Here is a 19,619-nt window from a genome sequence, read left to right on the forward strand (position 1 = left end):
GAAAAGCCAAACTTGAAGAAGCAACTGAAACAGAGGAAGCTGAAACAGAGGAAGGTCGTGAGTTGGCGATCCAATTGAACTAATGAGCTGGCGATCCGTGACAACAGGAGTTGATCCATGAGCTGGCAATCCGTGGCAACAGGAGCTGGTGATCCATGAGAGTAAAACTGAATCACGAAGCGAGGTCAAGCGAATCAAAAAGAAGCTACACAGTCAGAAGAAATACACGTGTATTGCTTATCTTCTGTTGTAACAATTTGATAACAGAAAACAGTTGAGCTAGTGATTTAGTATAAAAGGAAAATAGAGAACGAGAGAGAGGTATGGGAGTTTATTGTTAGTTCTGAGTTGCTAAGCTCTTCCCGTTCTTCATCGAAGCTTTTTCTTCGTTCTCTTCGTATTTGGAATTGATGAAAGATTGTGTAAAGAAGAACTCGAAGTTCTGAAGAAGAAATATACCAGAAGTCTGAGGTATTTTCATTGATTGCTCGAAGATCTTGTTCTGTATTCGATTTCTTCTCATGGTATCAGAGCACATCACCTGGGTATGATAGTTCTGATGAGTTCTTACTGCATGATTTGATAAAGATCTTAGTAGTTCTTAGATAGCTTATCTTCAAAGTTTACTGGATTATCTTCAAATCTTCAAAGTCTTTGAAACATAGAAGAATGGCCACTAGAGTGCAGAAGTATCCTTTCCCTATTCATGTGAATATAGGTAACTTCGTTACTACCAAGTTGAATGAAGAAAACTTTCTGTTGTGGCAAGCTCAGTTTAATAGATTTCTGAAAAGCCAAGATCTAATTGGCTTTATTAATGGTGAAACATTACCTCCAAGTCGAATGATACAACCGAGACAGAGAAATAATGAATCCTGATCACCTGGATTGGATAGAAACCGATCAGCTTATATCATCCTGGATAAGCGGTGCGGTATCAGAAAATATTCTAAGTCTAATAATTGGCTTAGATACCTCTTTTGAAGTATGGTAGGCTCTCATAAATAGATTTACACAGAAATCTATTGCAAAGGAGTTTGAGTTAAGAGGAAAACTTCAAGCTTGCAAGAAAAGAAACAGATCACTAAGCGAATATCTTCGAGAGTTCAAAAACATTTGTGATCAATTGAATGCAATTAGAAAACCTGTTGATGATATAACAAGAATGTTTGGAATACTGGAAGGGCTAGGTCTAGAATATGAAACTTTCAGAACAACCATGTATTGTCTTAAGCCTCAGCCAGAGTATGATGAGGTTATCTCCCAACTTGAAAGGTTTGAAACCCGATTACAAACATACTCTATAAATGAGTATAATTCTAACTTGGCCTATTATGGGCAAAGAAAAGCTGGAACAAGTCAGCAAAGAATCAATCCCAGAAATCAAAAAGAAAATTTTCGAGGAGAAGTGAGCTATGGAAGAGGTCAGCCTTTTATTAGAAGGGAATATGGAAATAATTCTGCAGAAGCTGGAAGGAATCAACAACATAGAATGAATAACCTGTATTCAACTCAGCAAGGTCAGGTTAATAAGGATAATTGGTCCAGCTATGGACAAGGATTTCGACCCTATTCAAATCCTGCACAAATGTATCAAAGTGTTAGGTCGTACCCACTACAAAGCTCAAATGGTGATAGACAAACACAGAATACAAAGCCTACCAATAATGGCTCTCGCAATGCCAGATCCGTAAGAAATCAGGTCACACAAAGACTCGGATGTTGGTATAGATTCGACAATTCATACCAGGTGGATGAAATACCAACTGCATTAGCATAGTTCACATTGAAGAACCCTATGGCTCGAATGGTATCCGGATACGGGGCTACGGCACACATTATCTCGTAACCCGGTATGATTCAAAACTTCAATACATATAGTGGTAATGACTTTGTCATGATAGGAGATGGATCTCACTTATCAATCTCATGCATTGGTAATGGAATACTAAATACAGGAAATAACAAATTACCTCTAAATGATGTATTGATAGTCCCTGCAATCACCAAGAATCTTCTATCTGTATCGAAACTGACAGATGACTATCCCTGCTCTTTTATTTTTGACAAACATGGGGTATATCTAAAGGACAATCACAATCATACAACAGTGAAGCTAGGAAGGAAAGTCAAGGGACTTTACCAGGTGGAACCTAAAGCTGCAGAAGCTTTCTTCATACAAACTCAACAGGAAGTAGCAGAAGATATCTGGCATCAAAGGCTTGCTCACACCAATCTTAAAACAATGAAGATTATGCAGAAACAAAATCTCATTCGGCTTAGTTCCAAAATTCAGAATATATGTGGCAGTTGTCAAATTGCTAAAAGCTCAGCTTTATCGTTTCATTCCTCAGACCATATTTCTAAAGTTCCATTAGAAAGAATACATTGTGATGTATGGGGACCTTCACCAATTCAATCTGTTCAGAAATTCTCCTACTATGTCATTTTTGTGGATGATTTTTCTCAGATGTACATTTGGATATATCCCATGAAACAGAAATCGAAGTATATGAGATATTTGTTATGTTTCAAAGACTTGTAGAAAATCAGCTTAGTCACAAGATAAAAATCTTCCAGAGTGATGGAGGTGGTGAGTTCACTAGTGATAAACTCCAACTTCATCTACAGAAGTGTGGAATTCAGCAATTCATCTCCTATCCTCACACACCAGAGCAAAATGGTGTCTCGGAAAGAAAACATAGACATGTGGTCGAATTAGGATTAGCAATGATGTATCATGCTAAAGTACCACTGAAATATTGGGTCGATGCATTCAAAACAGCAATTTATGTTATCAATCTTCTTCCCATAGCAAAACTACATATGCATTCACCTCATTACCAGCTTTACAATAAGACACCAGATTACTATTATCTTCGTGTTTTTGGATCAGCTTGTTATCCATGTCTCAGGCACTATACAAAGCATAAATTTGATCCAAGATCTCTCACGTGTATCTTTCTTGGCTATAGTGAGAAGCACAAAGGATACAGATGTCTCTTACCTACAAATGGAAGAATCTACATCAGTAGACATGTAATTTTTGATGAAAATGTCTTTCCCTTTATTCATACACTTAGTACTGAATATCAGAAGGGATCTGATCTATACAGACAGTGGATAAAAGGAGTCCTATCTTCTAGTTCCAACTCTACTAAGAAGCCTCAATCACAAGACAATCTATCAAAGGTATATTTGCAGCATACCAGACTTAATCAAGTAGCTCCGTAAATACGTAACGATGAGCTCACTTCAAGTAGTTCAAGGTCGATTTCACATACAAATGTCACCCGATCCGAGATACGAGTACCGTTAATAATATCTCCAGTAATATTGAATCACATCAGTTGCCTCCACCCTTAGAGGAACAAATATCTACAAATCAAGAACTTGTTTCAACATCAACTGATATCACAGGACAATCTCAAATCAGTATAGACACTGGAAATATACAAGGTACATCTTCAACACATCCTATGCAAACTAGACTACGATCTGGAATTATTAAATCAAATCCTAAATATGCTTGTCTGGTTGAGTATAAGATTCCTGTTGAACCAAAATCAATAAAGTCTGCTTTAGCAGACCAAGGCTGGTACCAAGCAATGCTAGAAGAAATGGATGCCTTATATCAGAATCAAACCTGGGAACTAGTTCCTCGCACTAATCACATGAATGTAATCGGGTGCAAATGGGTGTTCAAGACAAAACTTGCACCCGATGGAAGCTTGGATAGACTCAAAGCTAGGCTGGTTGCCAAAGGCTTTCATCAAGAAGAAGGTCTTGATTTCACAGAAACCTTCAGTCCTGTAGTAAAACATGCAACAATTCGAATAATCCTATCAGTAGCTATGATGAAACAATGGAAAATCCATCAATTAGATGTCAAAAATGCTTTCTTACATGGACACTTAAGTGAAAGTGTTCATGGAGCAACCTCCAGGATTTAAAGATTCACAAAAGCCTCACCATGTTTGTCTCCTTCGAAGATCTCTTTATGGACTTCGACAAGCTCCTCGAGCCTGGTTTGATCGGTTCAGCAGCTTTCTGCTCGAATATGGCTTTTTCTGTAGCTCTACTGATCCTTCTCTATTCATCCTGCATACTGACACAGCCACTATTCTCCTATTACCGTATGTAGATGATATTATTCTCACTGGAAGCTCACCTCACATGATTTCTAGTCTTATTACTTCCGAGTACTCATTTTCATATGAAGGATCTAGGTTCTCTTCACTATTTTCTTGGTATAGAAGCTACACAAAACTCAGATTATCTATTCCTTTGCCAAACCAAATATGCTCTAGATCTTCTCACTCGAGCTCATATGCTACACTCCAAACCGCTTTCAACTCCTCTTTCACTAAAACCATCCATTTTAATCAATGATTCTCTACATTTCCATAATCCTACTGAGTACAGAAGCCTAGTTGGAGGTTTGCAATATCTCACCTTAACTAGACCAGACATTGCTTATGCCACAAACATACTCTGCCAACAAATGAAGCAACCTACAATTGCCGACTTCAATAAATTGAAAAGAGTCTTACGGTATATAAAGGCTACTATAAAGCTTGGCTTATTTCTTCACTCTCACAGTACAATGCATCTTTATGGTTACTCTGATTCAGATTGGGCTGGTTGTCTCGAAACCAGAAGATCAACTACTGGTTTCTGTATATATATTGGATCCAATCTTATATCCTGGGCAGCCAAGAAACAACCTACCGTGAGCAGATCATCTACTGAAGCTGAATACCGTGCTCTTGCTTCAGCCACTGCCGATCTTACATGGGTCAGCTTTGTATTACGTGATATAGGCTGTTTTCTTAAGCCTCCTATTCATTTGTACTGTGACAATAAGTCTGCAATATCTCTTACTCTAAATCCTGTCTTACACGCTCGAACCAAACATATTGAAATAGATTTTCACTTTGTTTGGGAAAAAGTCTCCTCAGGATCATTGCATGTTAGCTACATTCCCAGTTCTTATCAATTAGCAAATATCTTTACAAAACCATTGACTAGCAGAGCACATTCTTATATGCGAAACAAATTGGGAATCTGTGCACTCTCCATTCCCAATTTGAGGGGGATGTTAGAAGAATTAAACAAGTTTTGCAAGATCGAAGTGCATAGAAGTCAGCATCGTAGAAAAGCCAAACTGAAGAAGCAATCAAACAGAGGAAGCTGAAACAGAGGAAGGTCGTGAGTTGGCGATCCAATTGAACTAATGAGCTGGCGATCCGTGACAACAGGAGTTGATCCATGAGCTGGCAATCCGTGGCAACAGGAGCTGGTGATCCATGAGAGTAAAACTGAATCACAGAAGCAGGTCAAGCAAATCAAAAAAGAAGCTACACAGTCAGAAGAAATACACGTGTATTGCTTATCTTCTGTTGTAACAATTTGATAACAGAAAACAGTTGAGCTAGTGATTTAGTATAAAAGGAAAATAGAGAACGAGAGAGAGGTATGGGAGTTTATTGTTAGTTCTGAGTTGCTAAGCTCTTCCTGTTCTTCATCAGAAGCTTTTTCTTCGTTCTCTGTATTTGGAATTGATGAAAGATTGTGTAAAGAAGAACTCGAAGTTCTGAAGAAGAAATATACCAGAAGTCTGAGGTATTTTCATTGATTGCTCGAAGATCTTGTTCTGTATTCGATTTCTTCTCAAGTATTGCCAGTCCGTTACCTTACATTCTCTTCCTCTCCGTCTTGGTAGTGTCAGCCCTGTCGGTGAAATATGAGGATTGTGAGGCCACTATGTGTAGCAAGAGTGGTCCGACCATAAGCTATCCCTTTTTTGTTGCTGGAAGAGGGAAGGAACATTGTGGCTACCCTGGCTTTGAGGTTACATGTGAACGAGGGAAAACTATGTATGGCAATTTCTCCATCCAAAGCATCTCTTATGAAAAGCGATCCTTTCAGTTAGCAACTCGGTATATGAATAACACCGGTTGCTTCGTTCCTATTCCCTACTCCTCTTTTTCCTATAATGTCTTCCAGAACTTCCGTTTCCAATATTATCTAAAGTTCTTCTATGGCTGCACTAATACATTTTCTATAGACTTGCCTCAATCTCGGCTAAGTTGCACTTCTGATCACTTCAATTACATGTTTGTTGTTTTAATACGTGGGGAAAAATGGCCAGTAAAGAAGGGTGGATTCTGTCATTCACGCAAAAGAATACCGGTTGAACTGAAGGAGGGAATCCTCAACCCAACCATACATAGTGTTAACTATACGGAGCTCCTGAAAGACGGATTCGCATTGAACTGGACATTGTTGACCAATGAGGGTTGTGCTAAGTGCATAAACAGTGGAGGCCGATGTGGCAGATCAAATGACAAAGACTTTGTTTGCTATTGCTCTGATGGATCTAGCCGCGAAAATTGTGATGCTGGTGAGTTTCACCAGGACTTGAGCAAATCCATTTGCCTAATTTCCATTTTTATTTGTCAAGCATATTCTCACAACTTCCTGATGTTTGGTCACTAGCGTCATTTTACGTGTCTACATGTCTCAATGTCCCCAGCAATGTCGCATATTTATCGTCTATTTTTTGCGGGGGTACCCCTCATATTGTCTCTGCTTTAATGTTGTAGGTAAAGGCAACGGCTTACCAAAGAAAGGTGCCATTTGTAAGTAACATATACTCGATTTCTCAGCCATGCGTGTGAATTAAAATCAAGACTTTTGGCGATGGCACGATGCATGCCTTCTAGAAATCAAAATTCCTATTCATTAATCATTTAAGGCGTTTTCACTATAGAAATGAATTTTTCTTGTTTTATATACACTTAGTATTTCCTATTGGTCACAGATGCTTCATTATGTGGGGTGATTGCTGTTGCGATGGTTCTAGCATATCTTTGTAAAAAAGAGATTTTGCAATCAGAAATCCATGGCCCCACGTAGCAGGAAGATGAATGGGTTTGATAAATTTGAGACCGTTTTCGAAAATGATGGTATGTCATTTCTGAGAAGATATTCTTATGTCGAGATCAAAAGAATGACAAACTCATTCAAAGAAAAGCTCAGCCAAGGAGGCTATGGCTTTGTGTACAAAGGCAATCTCCCAAATGGTCGTCTTGTGGCAGTGAAGATCCTAAGCAAATTAAGTGGAGATGGTGAAGAATTCATCAATGAGGTAAACAGTATAAGCAGAACTTCTCATGTCAACATTGTTCATTTGCTAGGTTTTTGCTTTCACAAAACTAGAAGGGCTCTTGTCTATGAGTTTATGGCCAATGGATCTTTGGACAAATTCATAAATGAAGAGAACTACCGCAAGCTAAGTCATTGCCACCTTGGATGGGACACCTTGTACCAAATCTCCCTAGTCATTGCTCAAGGACTTGAATACTTGCACCGAGGCTGCAACTCAAGAATATTACACTTCGACATAAAGCCGCACAACATTCTTCTTGATGAAAATGATCACCCCAAGATCTCTGATTTTGGCCTTGCAAAAATATGCCATCAAGACGAGAGCACCATCTCACTATTTGGTGCGAGAGGGACTGTGGGGTTTATTGCTCCAGAAGTGTTTTGCAGGAATTTTGGTGGAATATCTCACAAATCGGATGTGTATAGCTTTGGGATGACGGTGCTCGAGATGGTTGGCGGGAGGAAAAACATAGTGGCAGGTGCTAATCAAACTAGCGAAGTGTACTTCCCGCACTGGATTCACAAGCGTCTTGAACTTCAAGAAGAGCTTGGACTGCAGAATATTCTGAATGAAGGAGACAACGAGAAGGCTAGGAATATGATAATAGTGAGCTTGTGGTGCATACAAACCAATCCTTCAAATAGGCCGGCGATGAGTGAGGTGGTGGATAAGTTAAGAGGTGGCATTGCTTGTTTGCAAGTTCCTCCCAAGCCCTATTTGTCTTCTCCGTCAAGATCATCACCAACCACTTCAATGTCCATGATTGTGTGAAACGTAGTTTGGCAAGACTACTTTTATTACTAAAAGCCTTAAATTCAATGCAATGAGCTGTCTATAAGTTCAATGACAAGATATGTAAATAGGATTAGGTAGGCTCATTTCATGACCTAGACATGAGCTGGCTATAAATTGCATTGCTGAGCTGAATTTACGGACTATGTTTTATCTGGCATATTCATTTCATCTATGCCTTCAACAGTGGTAAGAATAATACTATTGGCAAAACATTTCTTCTGGCTTTGTCTAGAGGAACCTGCTGGTGGCTATTAAACTCTCCGTGAATAGGTTTGGTCGAACTAGGAAGATTCGCAAATTTTACTGTTAAGCGTTGAAATAACAGTTGAAATGGTACAAAGTAGCTCACTAATATGCATCTCAAGCTTCAACTTAGAAGCAACTTAGAAGCATCTCACAGATATTTCCCGATTGGCTAGTGCTCGAACTTAGTCTTCCTTCCACAATTTCCATACTTGCGAAAAAAAGAGAAAAAGAAAAGCGAAGATTTCAAGTCTGATTATTATTGGAATTTGAGTTGATGGAAATATATTGAGTTCTTTGTGGGTCGCAGCTTACGAATCCTAATAAGGGCGCGTTTGGTAACGTTTCTGTTCAAAAATTGTTTTAGGGAATAGAAATAGAAAAAAATGTTTATGTTCCGAGGAACAATTTTTGACTAGAAAGATACCTTTGGTAAATTTGTTCTGGGAATAAAAAATGAATAGAAACATGTTTGGTAGATTATATTCTTTTTTGTTTCTTTTAATTTTTTAATATTTTTTAATATTTTTATTTTATTTTTCTTTTTTTCCTTTCTTTTTTATTTTTCTTCTTTCGGCCGGTCGTCGTCCTCCGGCGGGTGGCGACCAGCCGACGGGGCCGGCAGCCTCGCCCGCCCATGGCAAGGCTCGCGGTGGCTGGGCGAGCTTGGCCTCGCCCAAATCCGGCGAGGTCGCCGACCCTCGACGGCGTCACTGGCCCTCGACGGCCGGTCGCCGGCCATGGCTGAGGCCGGCGACCGGCCAAAGAAAAGAAGAAGAAAAAGAAGAAGAAGAAAAGAAGAAGAAAAGAAGAAAATAGAGAAGTGTTTCTTCAAAAGTGTTTATGGAGCAAGAAACAATTTTTTTTTGTTTCTCATTTCTGTTCTTTTTGTGATCCGGGTACAAAAAAAAATATGATTTTGAACAAAAACGCAAACAAACGCGTTTCGTTTTTTTTTTTTTGTTCGGGAACAAAAAAACAAATTTTCTGTTCATAAACAAAAAAAAAAAAGAATGAAAACATGCAGGCCCTACATAACCGCTTGCAATTTATGAATCATGTTCATATTCCTTGTCTTATGCATGCTACGTAGGAAAAAGAAATTGGTATTAGATTTATCAATGAGAGAGGTGCTTACCAAGATGCTACATAGGAAAAAGAAATTGGTATTAGATTTAATAATAAGAGAGGTGCTAACCGGAACCTCGGTATATCTGCTTGATGTTTTTTGTCCCCAAATACCTTGGTCATCCAACAGGTTCTTAACCACTGGGATTTGCCCCAGTGGCCACTCTTCCAACATGGAAGAGGGAGGTGAGGGGTTCAAATCCTCACATTCTTAGTGAAGGATGGGGTAGAGACGCGTAAGTTTCAGGAGTGGGTTTCGACTCCCACGCCCTGCAGGGCAAAAGTCTGAGAGTAAGTGTAGAGTAAGACTGACAAAAAAAAACGACTCCCACGCCCGCAAGGCAAAAGTCCGAGTAAGTGTAGAGTAAGACTGACAAAAAAAAAAAAAAAAAAAAACAGGTTCCTACTCCTCTTAAGATCTCCTTGAATTTTAATTAGTCTAGTGTCCCGGCAAAGATATAGTAGGCCTCGACAAATTCCATCAGCAATGCCGAACCGTCTTCTCCAATCCCATTGGTCTCGTTTGAGTGGATCTGACTTAGGCCATTAAAAGTGAAATTCATATAAAAAGTTCAAATGTAAACTGATACATGTGTAAGTATGTGCAAAAGCAGACACGCTCAAGGAACATCACGTTCTGTCAAAACTTCGACTAGAGAGAGAGTTACAGTGCCACGGTGGCATTCGGCGCCGACAGCGAAGACAAAGGCCATGAGGTGGAGGGCGACAACGATGGCGGCGAGGACGGGAACGGAGACGGCCATTTTCTTTTCCCCAGCAGCGAGGAGAGGAGTAGGACCACGAGCGGGTGGACTCACTCTGACTCGCTCACTGCGAAATCTCCCCTTTTCCTACTGTTCGGCGCGCGTGGCTCGCAGTCAAATCTACTTCTTTCGAGCGAGAGAGGTGGAAAAGCGAGAAACGAGGAAACAAATGTCTAGACGGACAGCTGGAGCGTCGTTGGATCCCGGAGGGCCGAGGCGCCGATCCACCTGGACGGGTTGCCGGAAGTCGTGGGTCGCGACGGCCCATTACCCGCTCAGTTTTCGGGTTTCTTTTTTTATTACTTATCTTTTCCTTTTCTTTCCACGCGATATTGTGTTTTATCATTTTATCCCCCACAAAAAAAGGAGAGTGAAACTATAATAAAATTTCTGAATCTGTAACGGAAGTATATTAACCACTTGACTTGGACCGGAGTGTTTAGGAAACAAATGAGAGATCTGAACAATTATGGGGGATAAGGAAGTAAAAGACTTAAAGGAATTATGTTGTGTTCTATTCTAGGAAAAAAAAAAGGAAAGAAAAGCTGCAATAAATAATCTGAATTTGTAACGTAATTGCTTAATTTGGATGAACTGATTAAGAAAGAAATGAGAGGATCTGGATAATTATGAGGAGAAAAGTAAATAAAGATTTAAAGGAATTAAATTGCAATGTTATTTCGATGCTAGTGAGAGAAGAAAAAAGGAAAAGAATATATTATTCATGAATATTTTCTTATGAGTTTATAAATAAATGCAAAATAAAATATACATGAAGGAAAATGAATGATATGGAAAATATCTAGAAATGATTGTTTATATCGCTTATAAAACTAAATGAATAAAAAATATTTATAATTAACCAAAACATTAAGATACAAATTATTGTTGATAATAAAAATATTTTTCATTGATTAATTATTTCAAATGATACAAACTATCATTTCGAGAACCATCGCACTGAGTGGTATTTGTTGACTTCGGGCTTTCTCCTCTTTCCTAATCGTTTTCTTCCATTTATTTCCTTCCAAATTAAACACAATCGTGTTCTTTTACACTTTCTTATGCCTCTTAATCTTTCCTAACAACATAGCGCGCATCTTAATATTTACCAAACATGTATGGTTTATTTAAAAGGAAAAATCAAGTTTTTTTCATTAAGGTTCATTTATTTCATGAAAAATATTTCACTTATGAAAAACGTTTTTCAATAAGTCATTTTTAAAAAAAAATGATAATATTTTTCTGATGTTTGGTTCAATCCTAAAAATGAAGTAGGAAAAAAATTTCTGTTATTTGTTATGGAAATGTTGATTTGAATTTCTTCTATGCACTCTTTTTAATTTTTTTTATCATACTTTTTTTTTTTGTCTTCTCTTTCTTTTTGCTTTTTCCTTGACTAACCATAGCCAAGCTACAGCTCTCACTAGGCTAGTGAGCTAGAGCCTCGTCCGATGTCATGTTCACCAAACTCATTCCACTCATCTTTCATATGTCAAAACTAAGTAAAATACTACAACTACTACAAAATAGCTATACTAAGCTTAATCACTAACCAAACCACTCATACATGTTAACAAAACTCTCAACTAAAGTGAATATTCAAAGTTATCCATAAAGCCCAATCATGTCAATAATTCTCTCCACCAAAACTCGTTTCAAGAGACTTTACAATTAAAAATAAAAAATTTGAAGCACTAAAAGGCCCATAACTTAATTGACTCAAAATGAGCAGGTAATTCTACAAATCCATGACATGCGAGACTATCATTTTTATATACATTCATAATTATAACTTAACCACTCCTTAATCGGATTTTGTAGCTCAAAATCTACAAAGTCCAAAATTTGTGCCTCAACCCAAATATTATGTCTCAACCCAAATATTACTCCGATTAAACCAACGGAGGAGGCGGGCACGTACTGGCGTTGGATACAAAGTCAAATCGCTTGACGAAGTCACCCGGCGGAAAAGCTTCCCCCCTTTTTACTTACCTCCTTTTTCTTCTCCCCTTTGTCCTTCTCTTTCTTTGCACTGAGCGAGCTCTCGTTCTCTTTACGCTGAACATGCCCTTTCTTTCTTCTTTTACTTTTTCTTTTTTTAAAGTATTTTTTATGGCTTACATCACGATCTTTTTTACTCTAAATAATACAACAAATTGACGGAGACGACTTCGATCGAAGAGGAGGATAGATGTAGTGACGCGAAAGGCAGTTACCCTCGCGATGGCGAAGTTCGAGACTCGGCAAACAGTAGATGTGTTAAACGGGTGGGTCGGGTCGGGTTTGGGTTGTATTATTAATGATCCGACCCAAATTGACCCATTAACTCATTTATGACCTATTTATGCTTAATATAAATTTTCCAACCCATACCCGACTCAATTCATACTCGACCCATACTTGACCCATTTAACTAAACACTTTTCTTATTTTTTACAACATTTAACTAAACTTAAAAAAATATATTATATATATATATATATATATGTTTAAAAAAAATGGTATTGCTAAAATAGTTTTATACAACACAAATTTAATGGACAATTTTTATAATTTTTAAAATAATTATTTTAAAAAGTCGAATTTTAATTATTATTAGTATTTTTTAAAATTAAATTTTTAATTAGTTTTTTTTTTTATTTTTTAAATATAATTTTCTTTTTTTCTTTTTTCTTTTTGTTCTTATTCTTCTTTGGCCGGCCACGATGACAGCCTAGCCATAGGCGAGCCTCGAGCTCGCCCGACGCCGTGTGAGCCGGAGTTTCGCCGATTGTTGGCGAGGCCTCCGCCTCGCGATCCGGCGAGCTCGAGGCTCGCCGGCGCCGAGGAGCTCGAGCTCGCCCCTTGCCGACCTCCGCCTCGCCGGATCGGTGAACTCGAGGCTCGCCGGCGTCGGGCTCGCCCCTCGTCGGATTTGGCGAGGCTTAAGCCTCACCAGATGTCGGTGAGGCCTTTGCCTCGCCAGATCTAGCGAGCTCGAGGCTTGCCGGTGTCGGGTGAGCTCGAGCTCACCCTCGCCGGATCCGGGCGAGGTCTCCACCTTGCTAGATCCGACGAGCTCAAGGCTCGCTTGGCCGGTCGCCGGCCATCACGTGCTAGCGACCGGAGGAAGAAGAAAAAAAAAAAGAAAGAAAAAAAAAAAAATAATTATAATTTCGGTTTTTATAAAAAAAAACATTTTTGTAAAAGTTAAATAGAGAAGAGTGAGTTTCTTTGTAAATGTGTTCATTGTTAGTGGGTTGATAAATGGGTCTTAAATGGGTTTGAGAGCAGACCCATTTAAGATCCATATATCTTAGCATCTTTATTTTTAAAACCCATTATGGGTGTTTTGAAAATAAGGCTTGACCTATTAACGACATATTTAATTATAAATGGGTCCATAAATGGGTCAATGACCCATTTTGTTGGAGAAGACGCGTTTTGACTTCGACTCAAGACCAAATCTAGAACCTCATTCGGACTTGAAGGGAGAGACTGGTTGCGGAGGAGCCGCCGAGGATCGGAAGCGCGTTTGGGAGGGGATCTCAGTGGGAGCGAAGGGATTTTAGAGAGGGAAATCGAGAGGAGCCAGAGAAGGATGTCCAGGACGAGAGGATGCCTGAAAAAGATGGGACCGGAAATCATTTTCCATAATTTAAGGAGGGTATTTTCCGCCGACCGAAAACGTTTTCTTTAACCACTCATTTTCTACGCCAGCTAAAATAAGGAAAAAGTTTTCCGCAAAAAGTAAATCATGTCCACTTTTCCAAGTCAACTAAAGTGTATCAGCAGATTCCAAGAAACTGAATATGCAGGAAGGAATTACCAATAAGAATGCCTTCTTTTAATGTCCAAACAGTGAAATCATCCTCGTCTTTGCTTATGCTGATGCTATCCATTGGCAGAGCGCACTTCCATACGTGCCACGACTCCTTTCTTTTCTTCCTCAAAAACCAGAGTTTGTTTTCCAGTTCGTATGATGGGTACAGAGCGTTGTACTATTGCCAGAGCGTTAGCTTACATTCTCTTCCTCTCCATCTTCGTAGTATCAGCCCAGTCGGTGAAATATGAGGATTGTGAGGCCACTATGTGTAGCAAGAGTGGTCCGACCATAAGCTATCCCTTTTATGTTGCTGGAAGTGGGCAAGAGCTTTGTGGCTACCCTGGCTTCAAGGTTAGATGTGAAGGAGGGGAAATTATGTATGGCAGCTTCCTCATCCGAAGCATCTTTTATGAGAAGCAATCCTTTCGGTTAGCAACTCGGTATATGAATGACACCGGTTGCTTCGTTCCTCATCCTTACACCTCTTATCACTATAATCTCTTCCACAAATCCAGTTCACATTATTACCTAAAGTTCTTCTATGGCTGCACTGATACATTTTCTACAGACATGCCTCAATCTCGGCTAAGTTGCACTTCTGATCAATTAAATTACACGTTTGTTGTACTAACGCATGGGGAAGAGTGGCCACAGCAGAAAATTGGATCCTGTCATTCATACAGTAGAGTACCTGTTGAACTGAAGGAGGGAATCCCCATCCCAACCATAAATAGTGTTGACTACAGGGAGCTCCTGAAGGATGGGTTCGCATTGAACTGGACATTGTTGACCAATAAGGGTTGTGCCCAGTGCATACATAGTGGAGGCCGATGTGGCAGAGCAAATGACAAAGACTTTGTTTGCTATTGCTCAGATGGATCTAGTCGCGAAAATTGTGATGCTGGTAAGTTTCACCAGTACTTACTGCGATACGCAAATCCTTTTGCTTGATTTCCATTTTCCTTTGTCAAGCGTATTCTTGCAACTTCCAAGTGTTTGGTCAGTAGCGTCATTTTGAGTGTCTACATGTCTCAATGTCCTCAACAATGTTGCATATTTATAGTTTATTTTTTGCAAGGGATCCCTCATACTATCATTGATTTAACGTTGCAGGTAAAGATAACAAGTTACTGAAGAAATGTGTCATTTGTAAGTAATATATATTTGATTTCCTAGCCATGCGTATGAATTAAAATCAAGACTTTTGGCAATGGCACGGTGCCTACCTTCCAGAAATCAAAATTCCGATTCATTTACCATTTTTTTTTTTGTCACAGATGCCTCATTCTGTGGGGCGGGTGCTGTTGCAGTGGTTCTAGCTTATATTTGTAAACAAAGATATTGCAATCAGAAATCCATGGTCCCATGGAGCATGAAGATGAATAGGTTTGATAAATTTGAGGATGTTTTCGAAAATCAGGGTATGTCAATTCCGAGAAGATATTCTTATGCCGAGATCAAGAGAATGACCAACTCATTCAAAGAAAAGCTCGGCCAAGGAGGCTATGGTTCTGTGTACAAAGGCAATCTCCCAAATGGTCGTCTTGTGGCAGTGAAGATCCTAAGCAAATTAAGAGGAGATGGTGAAGAATTCATCAATGAGGTAAACAGTATAAGCAGAACTTCCCATGTCAACATTGTTAATCTGCTAGGTTTTTGCTTTCATGAAACCAACAGGGCTCTTGTCTATGAGTTTATGGTCAATGGATCTCTGGAGAAATTCATATATGAAGAGAACTATAGTAAGCTAGGTCACTGCCACCTCGGATGGGACACCTTGTACCAAATCTCCCTAGGCATTGCTCAGGGTCTTGAATACTTGCACCGAGGCTGCAACTCAAGAATATTACACTTTGACATAAAGCCACACAACATTCTTCTTGATGAAAATTATCGCCCCAAGATCTCCGATTTTGGCCTTGCAAAAATATGCCATCGAGATGAGAGCACCATCTCACTATTTGGTGCACGAGGGACCGTAGGGTTTATCGCCCCAGAAGTGTTTTGCAGGAACATTGGTGTAGTATCTCACAAATCGGATGTGTACAGCTTTGGGATGACAGTGCTCGAGATGGTTGGTGGGAGGAGAGACACAATGGCAAGTGCCGATCGAACTAGCGAAGTATACTTTCCACATTGGATTCACAAGCGTCTTGAACTTCAGGAAGAATTTGGACTACCGAATATTGTGAATGAAGGAGATTGTGAGAAGGCTAGGAAGATGATAATAGTGAGCTTGTGGTGAATACAGACCGATCCTTCAAATAGGCCAACAATGAGTGAGGTGGTGGATAAGTTAAGAGGTGGTGTTGACTGTTTGCAAGTTCCTCCCAAGCCCTATTTGTCTTCTCCATCAAGATCATCACCATCCACTTCAATGTCCATGATTATGTGAAACATAGTTTGGCAAGAATACATTTATAAGTAAGAGCTTTAAATTCAATGCAATGAGCTGTCTCTAAGTTCAATAACAGGACATGTAAATAGGATCGGGCAGGCTCATTTCCTAACCGAGACATGAGCTAGCTATAAGTTGCATTGTTGAGCTGAATTATGAAATATGTCATATCTTGCATGCTTATTTCATCCGTGCCTTCGACAGTGGGAAGAATAATGCTATTGGCAAAACATTTCTTCTAGCTTTGTCCGGGGGAACCTGTCAGTGGCTATTAAGCTCTCGGTGAATGGGTTTGTTCAAACTGGGAAGATCCACAAATTTCACTATTAAGCATTGAAATAATAGTTGAAATCGTATAGACTATAGAGTAGCCCACTAATATGCATCTTAAGGCCTTGACTTCGAAGCATCTCACAGATATTTCCCAGATGACTAGTGCTAGAACATAGTCTCCCTTCCACAATTTCCATACCCGCCAAAAAAATAATAATAATAAAGCAAAGATTTCGAATAAGATGATTATTGGAATTTGAGTTGATGGAAATAGATGAGTTCTCTGTTGGTAATAGCTTACGAATCCTAATAGGCTCAATGATGGATCTTCCTCATTTGAAGCTAGTGTTCTATCTTCCACTTATGATCTTCGGCGATGGTACCCCAAATATAAAGACGTCTGATGTTTTCTTTTTTCCCCGAAAACCGCCCTTCCATTGCATATTTTGGAGCCATGTAATCGCTTGCATTTCATGAATCATGTTCATATTCCTTATGCATGTTACGAAGGAAAAAGAAATATGTACTAAATTAATAATGAGAGAGGTACTAATTGGTTCTCTTAGTATATTTCCTTGATTTTTCTTTGTCCCCAAATACCTTAGCCATTATGAAGTCTGAAATTTTCGGTTTGAGCTCTTCATCCAACAGGTTATTACTCATCTTAAGATCTCTATAAATTTTATGGAGTCCATTGTCCTGACGAAGATATAGCAGGCCTTGACAAATTCCTTAAAACCTTGACTAGGCCAATTTCTCAGGCGACAGTTCTTTCATGAAAAATAAATGGTGGAAAAAAAAAATATATATATATATATATATATATATATATTTTATCAATGATTGTTTATATCAATTATAAAAATGAATAAATAAAAAATATTTCTATGTACATGACAACACTTTCCAATGTTCAGTTTAAAATATTTTTCGTCATTTAATATGTTCATTTAATTTTCTTCCGTTCCCCTCTTTTAATTATTTTTTATTTTATTTAACTTCTTGTTTGGCCTATCACCGGGGTGAGCTCAAGTCTCATGAGAGGCCAATGAGGCTTAGAGGTTGGTGAGACTCGAGCCTATGTCATGTTCACCGAGGAGGTCAGCGGGGATCAGAGGTCGGTGAGGCTCGAGCCGACGTCATGTTCACCGAACCCACGGCCTCCCTCCCCCTCTCTCCACTGATTTCGAGATCATGCGACCTTTTCCTACAAATCAAATCCAAAGCGTCTCTCACCAGACTGAATCGAATCGACAGAAACTCCGACCAGAACTCTGCTTTGGACGCACAAAACCAGAGCATTTCCAGACCGATAATTCTCCAAAGCTACGTCAAACAAATCGATTGCACAAGCGGAGCGAGCGGAGGAAAGAGGGCTCCCGCGACCGATTGACTACACGGCGAGCTCCATGCCGATCGACGGAGCGTAGACGACGCGGGTTCGACGAGGGAAATTGACGGAGACTGACTTCGATCGATGAGGAGGATAAATGTAGCGATGCGCAAGGCAATTACTCTCGCGATGGCGGAGTTTCGAGACTCAGCTAACAGTGACGGGCTCTTGATCGGTCGGGGAGACGAGTTTTGACTTCGATTCAAGATAGTTATCTTACCAGTAAAAGAATAGATCTATTCATCAAAGATTCTAGTTGTTCTTCACACCTATACTCTGTGTATCCCTGTCTGTGAATCTAAATTGAATTTGCGGACTATCTAAACTGTATGTGGAAATTTTTCATCGATCTGACCAACAATGTCTGTGCACGAAACGGAGGTCTGTGGCAGAAGATGAGACCAGGTAAATACGTACATTGTACCTATTCGTGCATCACATTTACTATTTGGCGACTTAAACTATTCCTCTTGGCATTGAATATAATGTGCAAAATCACAGTTGGGTAATTTAAATTCTGACTGTCATGCAGGCGGAAATCTTCCAATGCAAAACGTGTATAAAAGTAAAATCAGGCTGGCTTACAAGTGATACTTCCCATTATTTCACACAGCTTCAACAAAGTGGAACCTTTGACCACTTGGGTGGTTTTGTCAAATGTTACCTTCGAACGTGCTTAGAAAATGTTTCCTTTGCTTCTAATAAGAATGCGTGCTCATTGGTTGTTATCCAAAGTCCTGGTGAAAGTGCATAATTCAGTTGCAAGTAATCTGATAGATTGGAAGCTGCTTTTTCAACATGTCCATTTTTCTGCGCAACTTTACTTTAAATAACCTCATCCACAGTCGCCCCTAGAGCAGATTGAAATTTCCTTGCATAATAGGTGTTGGAATTGGAGGCTCAGTCATTGCCGCTTGCCTCTTCATCTATATGATCTACTTGAGAAGGAAGGATGTTTCTCTTAAGTTCCATCTGAAGAACATCACTCCTTGTCCTTCCCTTCTTGGTCCAGACATGGAGGAAAGCAGTGTATACTTTGAGGTCCCCATTTTCACCAGTAGTGAACTCAGAGAAGCCACAAATCATTTTGCTTCTTCCCATGAACTTGCAGATAGAGGTTTCGGAGGTGTTTACTACAGCAAGAAAAGGTTCCTCCATGTTTTTCCCATTTAAGGGACAAAAGAGTATCCTCCAACTTGCATCCTTCCATTTCTTTTGACAGGAAAACTACGGGATGAGAGCGAAGTAGCAGTGAAGCGCCTATACAGGCACAGCTACTGTAGGGTAAGGCAATTCATGAATGAAGTAGAAATCCTAACCCGTTTATGGCACAATAACCTCATGCCTCTGTACGGTTGCACTTCTTGCCACAGCCATGAACTTTTACTTGTCCATGAGTACACCTCAAATGGCATTGTCGCAAATCATATCCACGGCCAGCAAGCGAACTCACCTGCTACATTGCCTTGGCGAATCATTATGAACATCACCATAGAGATTGCAACTGCACTAACTTACCTTCACGCTTCCGACATGATTCACTGTGATGTGAAAGCTAACAACATCCTTCTCAACGATGATTTTGGCATTAAAATTGCAGATTTTGGGCTTTTAAGGCTATTCCCAAATGATGTCTCATATCT

General features: G+C 39.5%; 2 protein-coding genes across 2 annotated transcripts; both read left to right on the forward strand.

The window, feature by feature from the left end:
• The first annotated feature begins 6,907 nt into the window (after positions 1–6,907).
• Positions 6,908–7,945, forward strand: LOC104431050 (rust resistance kinase Lr10-like). Its single transcript, XM_010043742.2, has one exon. The coding sequence runs from the start codon at positions 6,908–6,910 to the stop codon at positions 7,943–7,945; it is 1,038 nt and encodes a 345-aa protein (XP_010042044.2).
• A 6,123-nt stretch (positions 7,946–14,068) lies between these two features.
• Positions 14,069–16,380, forward strand: LOC104435489 (LEAF RUST 10 DISEASE-RESISTANCE LOCUS RECEPTOR-LIKE PROTEIN KINASE-like 2.1). The gene is made up of 2 exons (XM_039307158.1): positions 14,069–14,816; positions 15,190–16,380. Exons 1-2 carry the CDS (start codon positions 14,069–14,071, stop codon positions 16,155–16,157), a joined length of 1,716 nt encoding a protein of 571 aa, XP_039163092.1. The 3' UTR covers positions 16,158–16,380.
• The last annotated feature ends 3,239 nt before the right edge of the window (positions 16,381–19,619 follow it).

This window comes from Eucalyptus grandis, chromosome 2 (assembly GCF_016545825.1).
Source record: "Eucalyptus grandis isolate ANBG69807.140 chromosome 2, ASM1654582v1, whole genome shotgun sequence".
NCBI lineage: Eukaryota > Viridiplantae > Streptophyta > Magnoliopsida > Myrtales > Myrtaceae > Eucalyptus > Eucalyptus grandis.

Excerpts from the sequence above, each read along its gene's own strand:
- LOC104431050 (XM_010043742.2), top strand. The coding sequence starts at position 6,908 with ATGGCCCCACGTAGCAGGAAGATGAATGGGTTTGATAAATTTGAGACC.
- LOC104435489 (XM_039307158.1), top strand. The coding sequence starts at position 14,069 with ATGGGTACAGAGCGTTGTACTATTGCCAGAGCGTTAGCTTACATTCTC. Across the intron at positions 14,817-15,189 it reads TCGCGAAAATTGTGATGCTG|ATGCCTCATTCTGTGGGGCG; the intron begins GTAAGTTTCACC and ends TTTTTGTCACAG.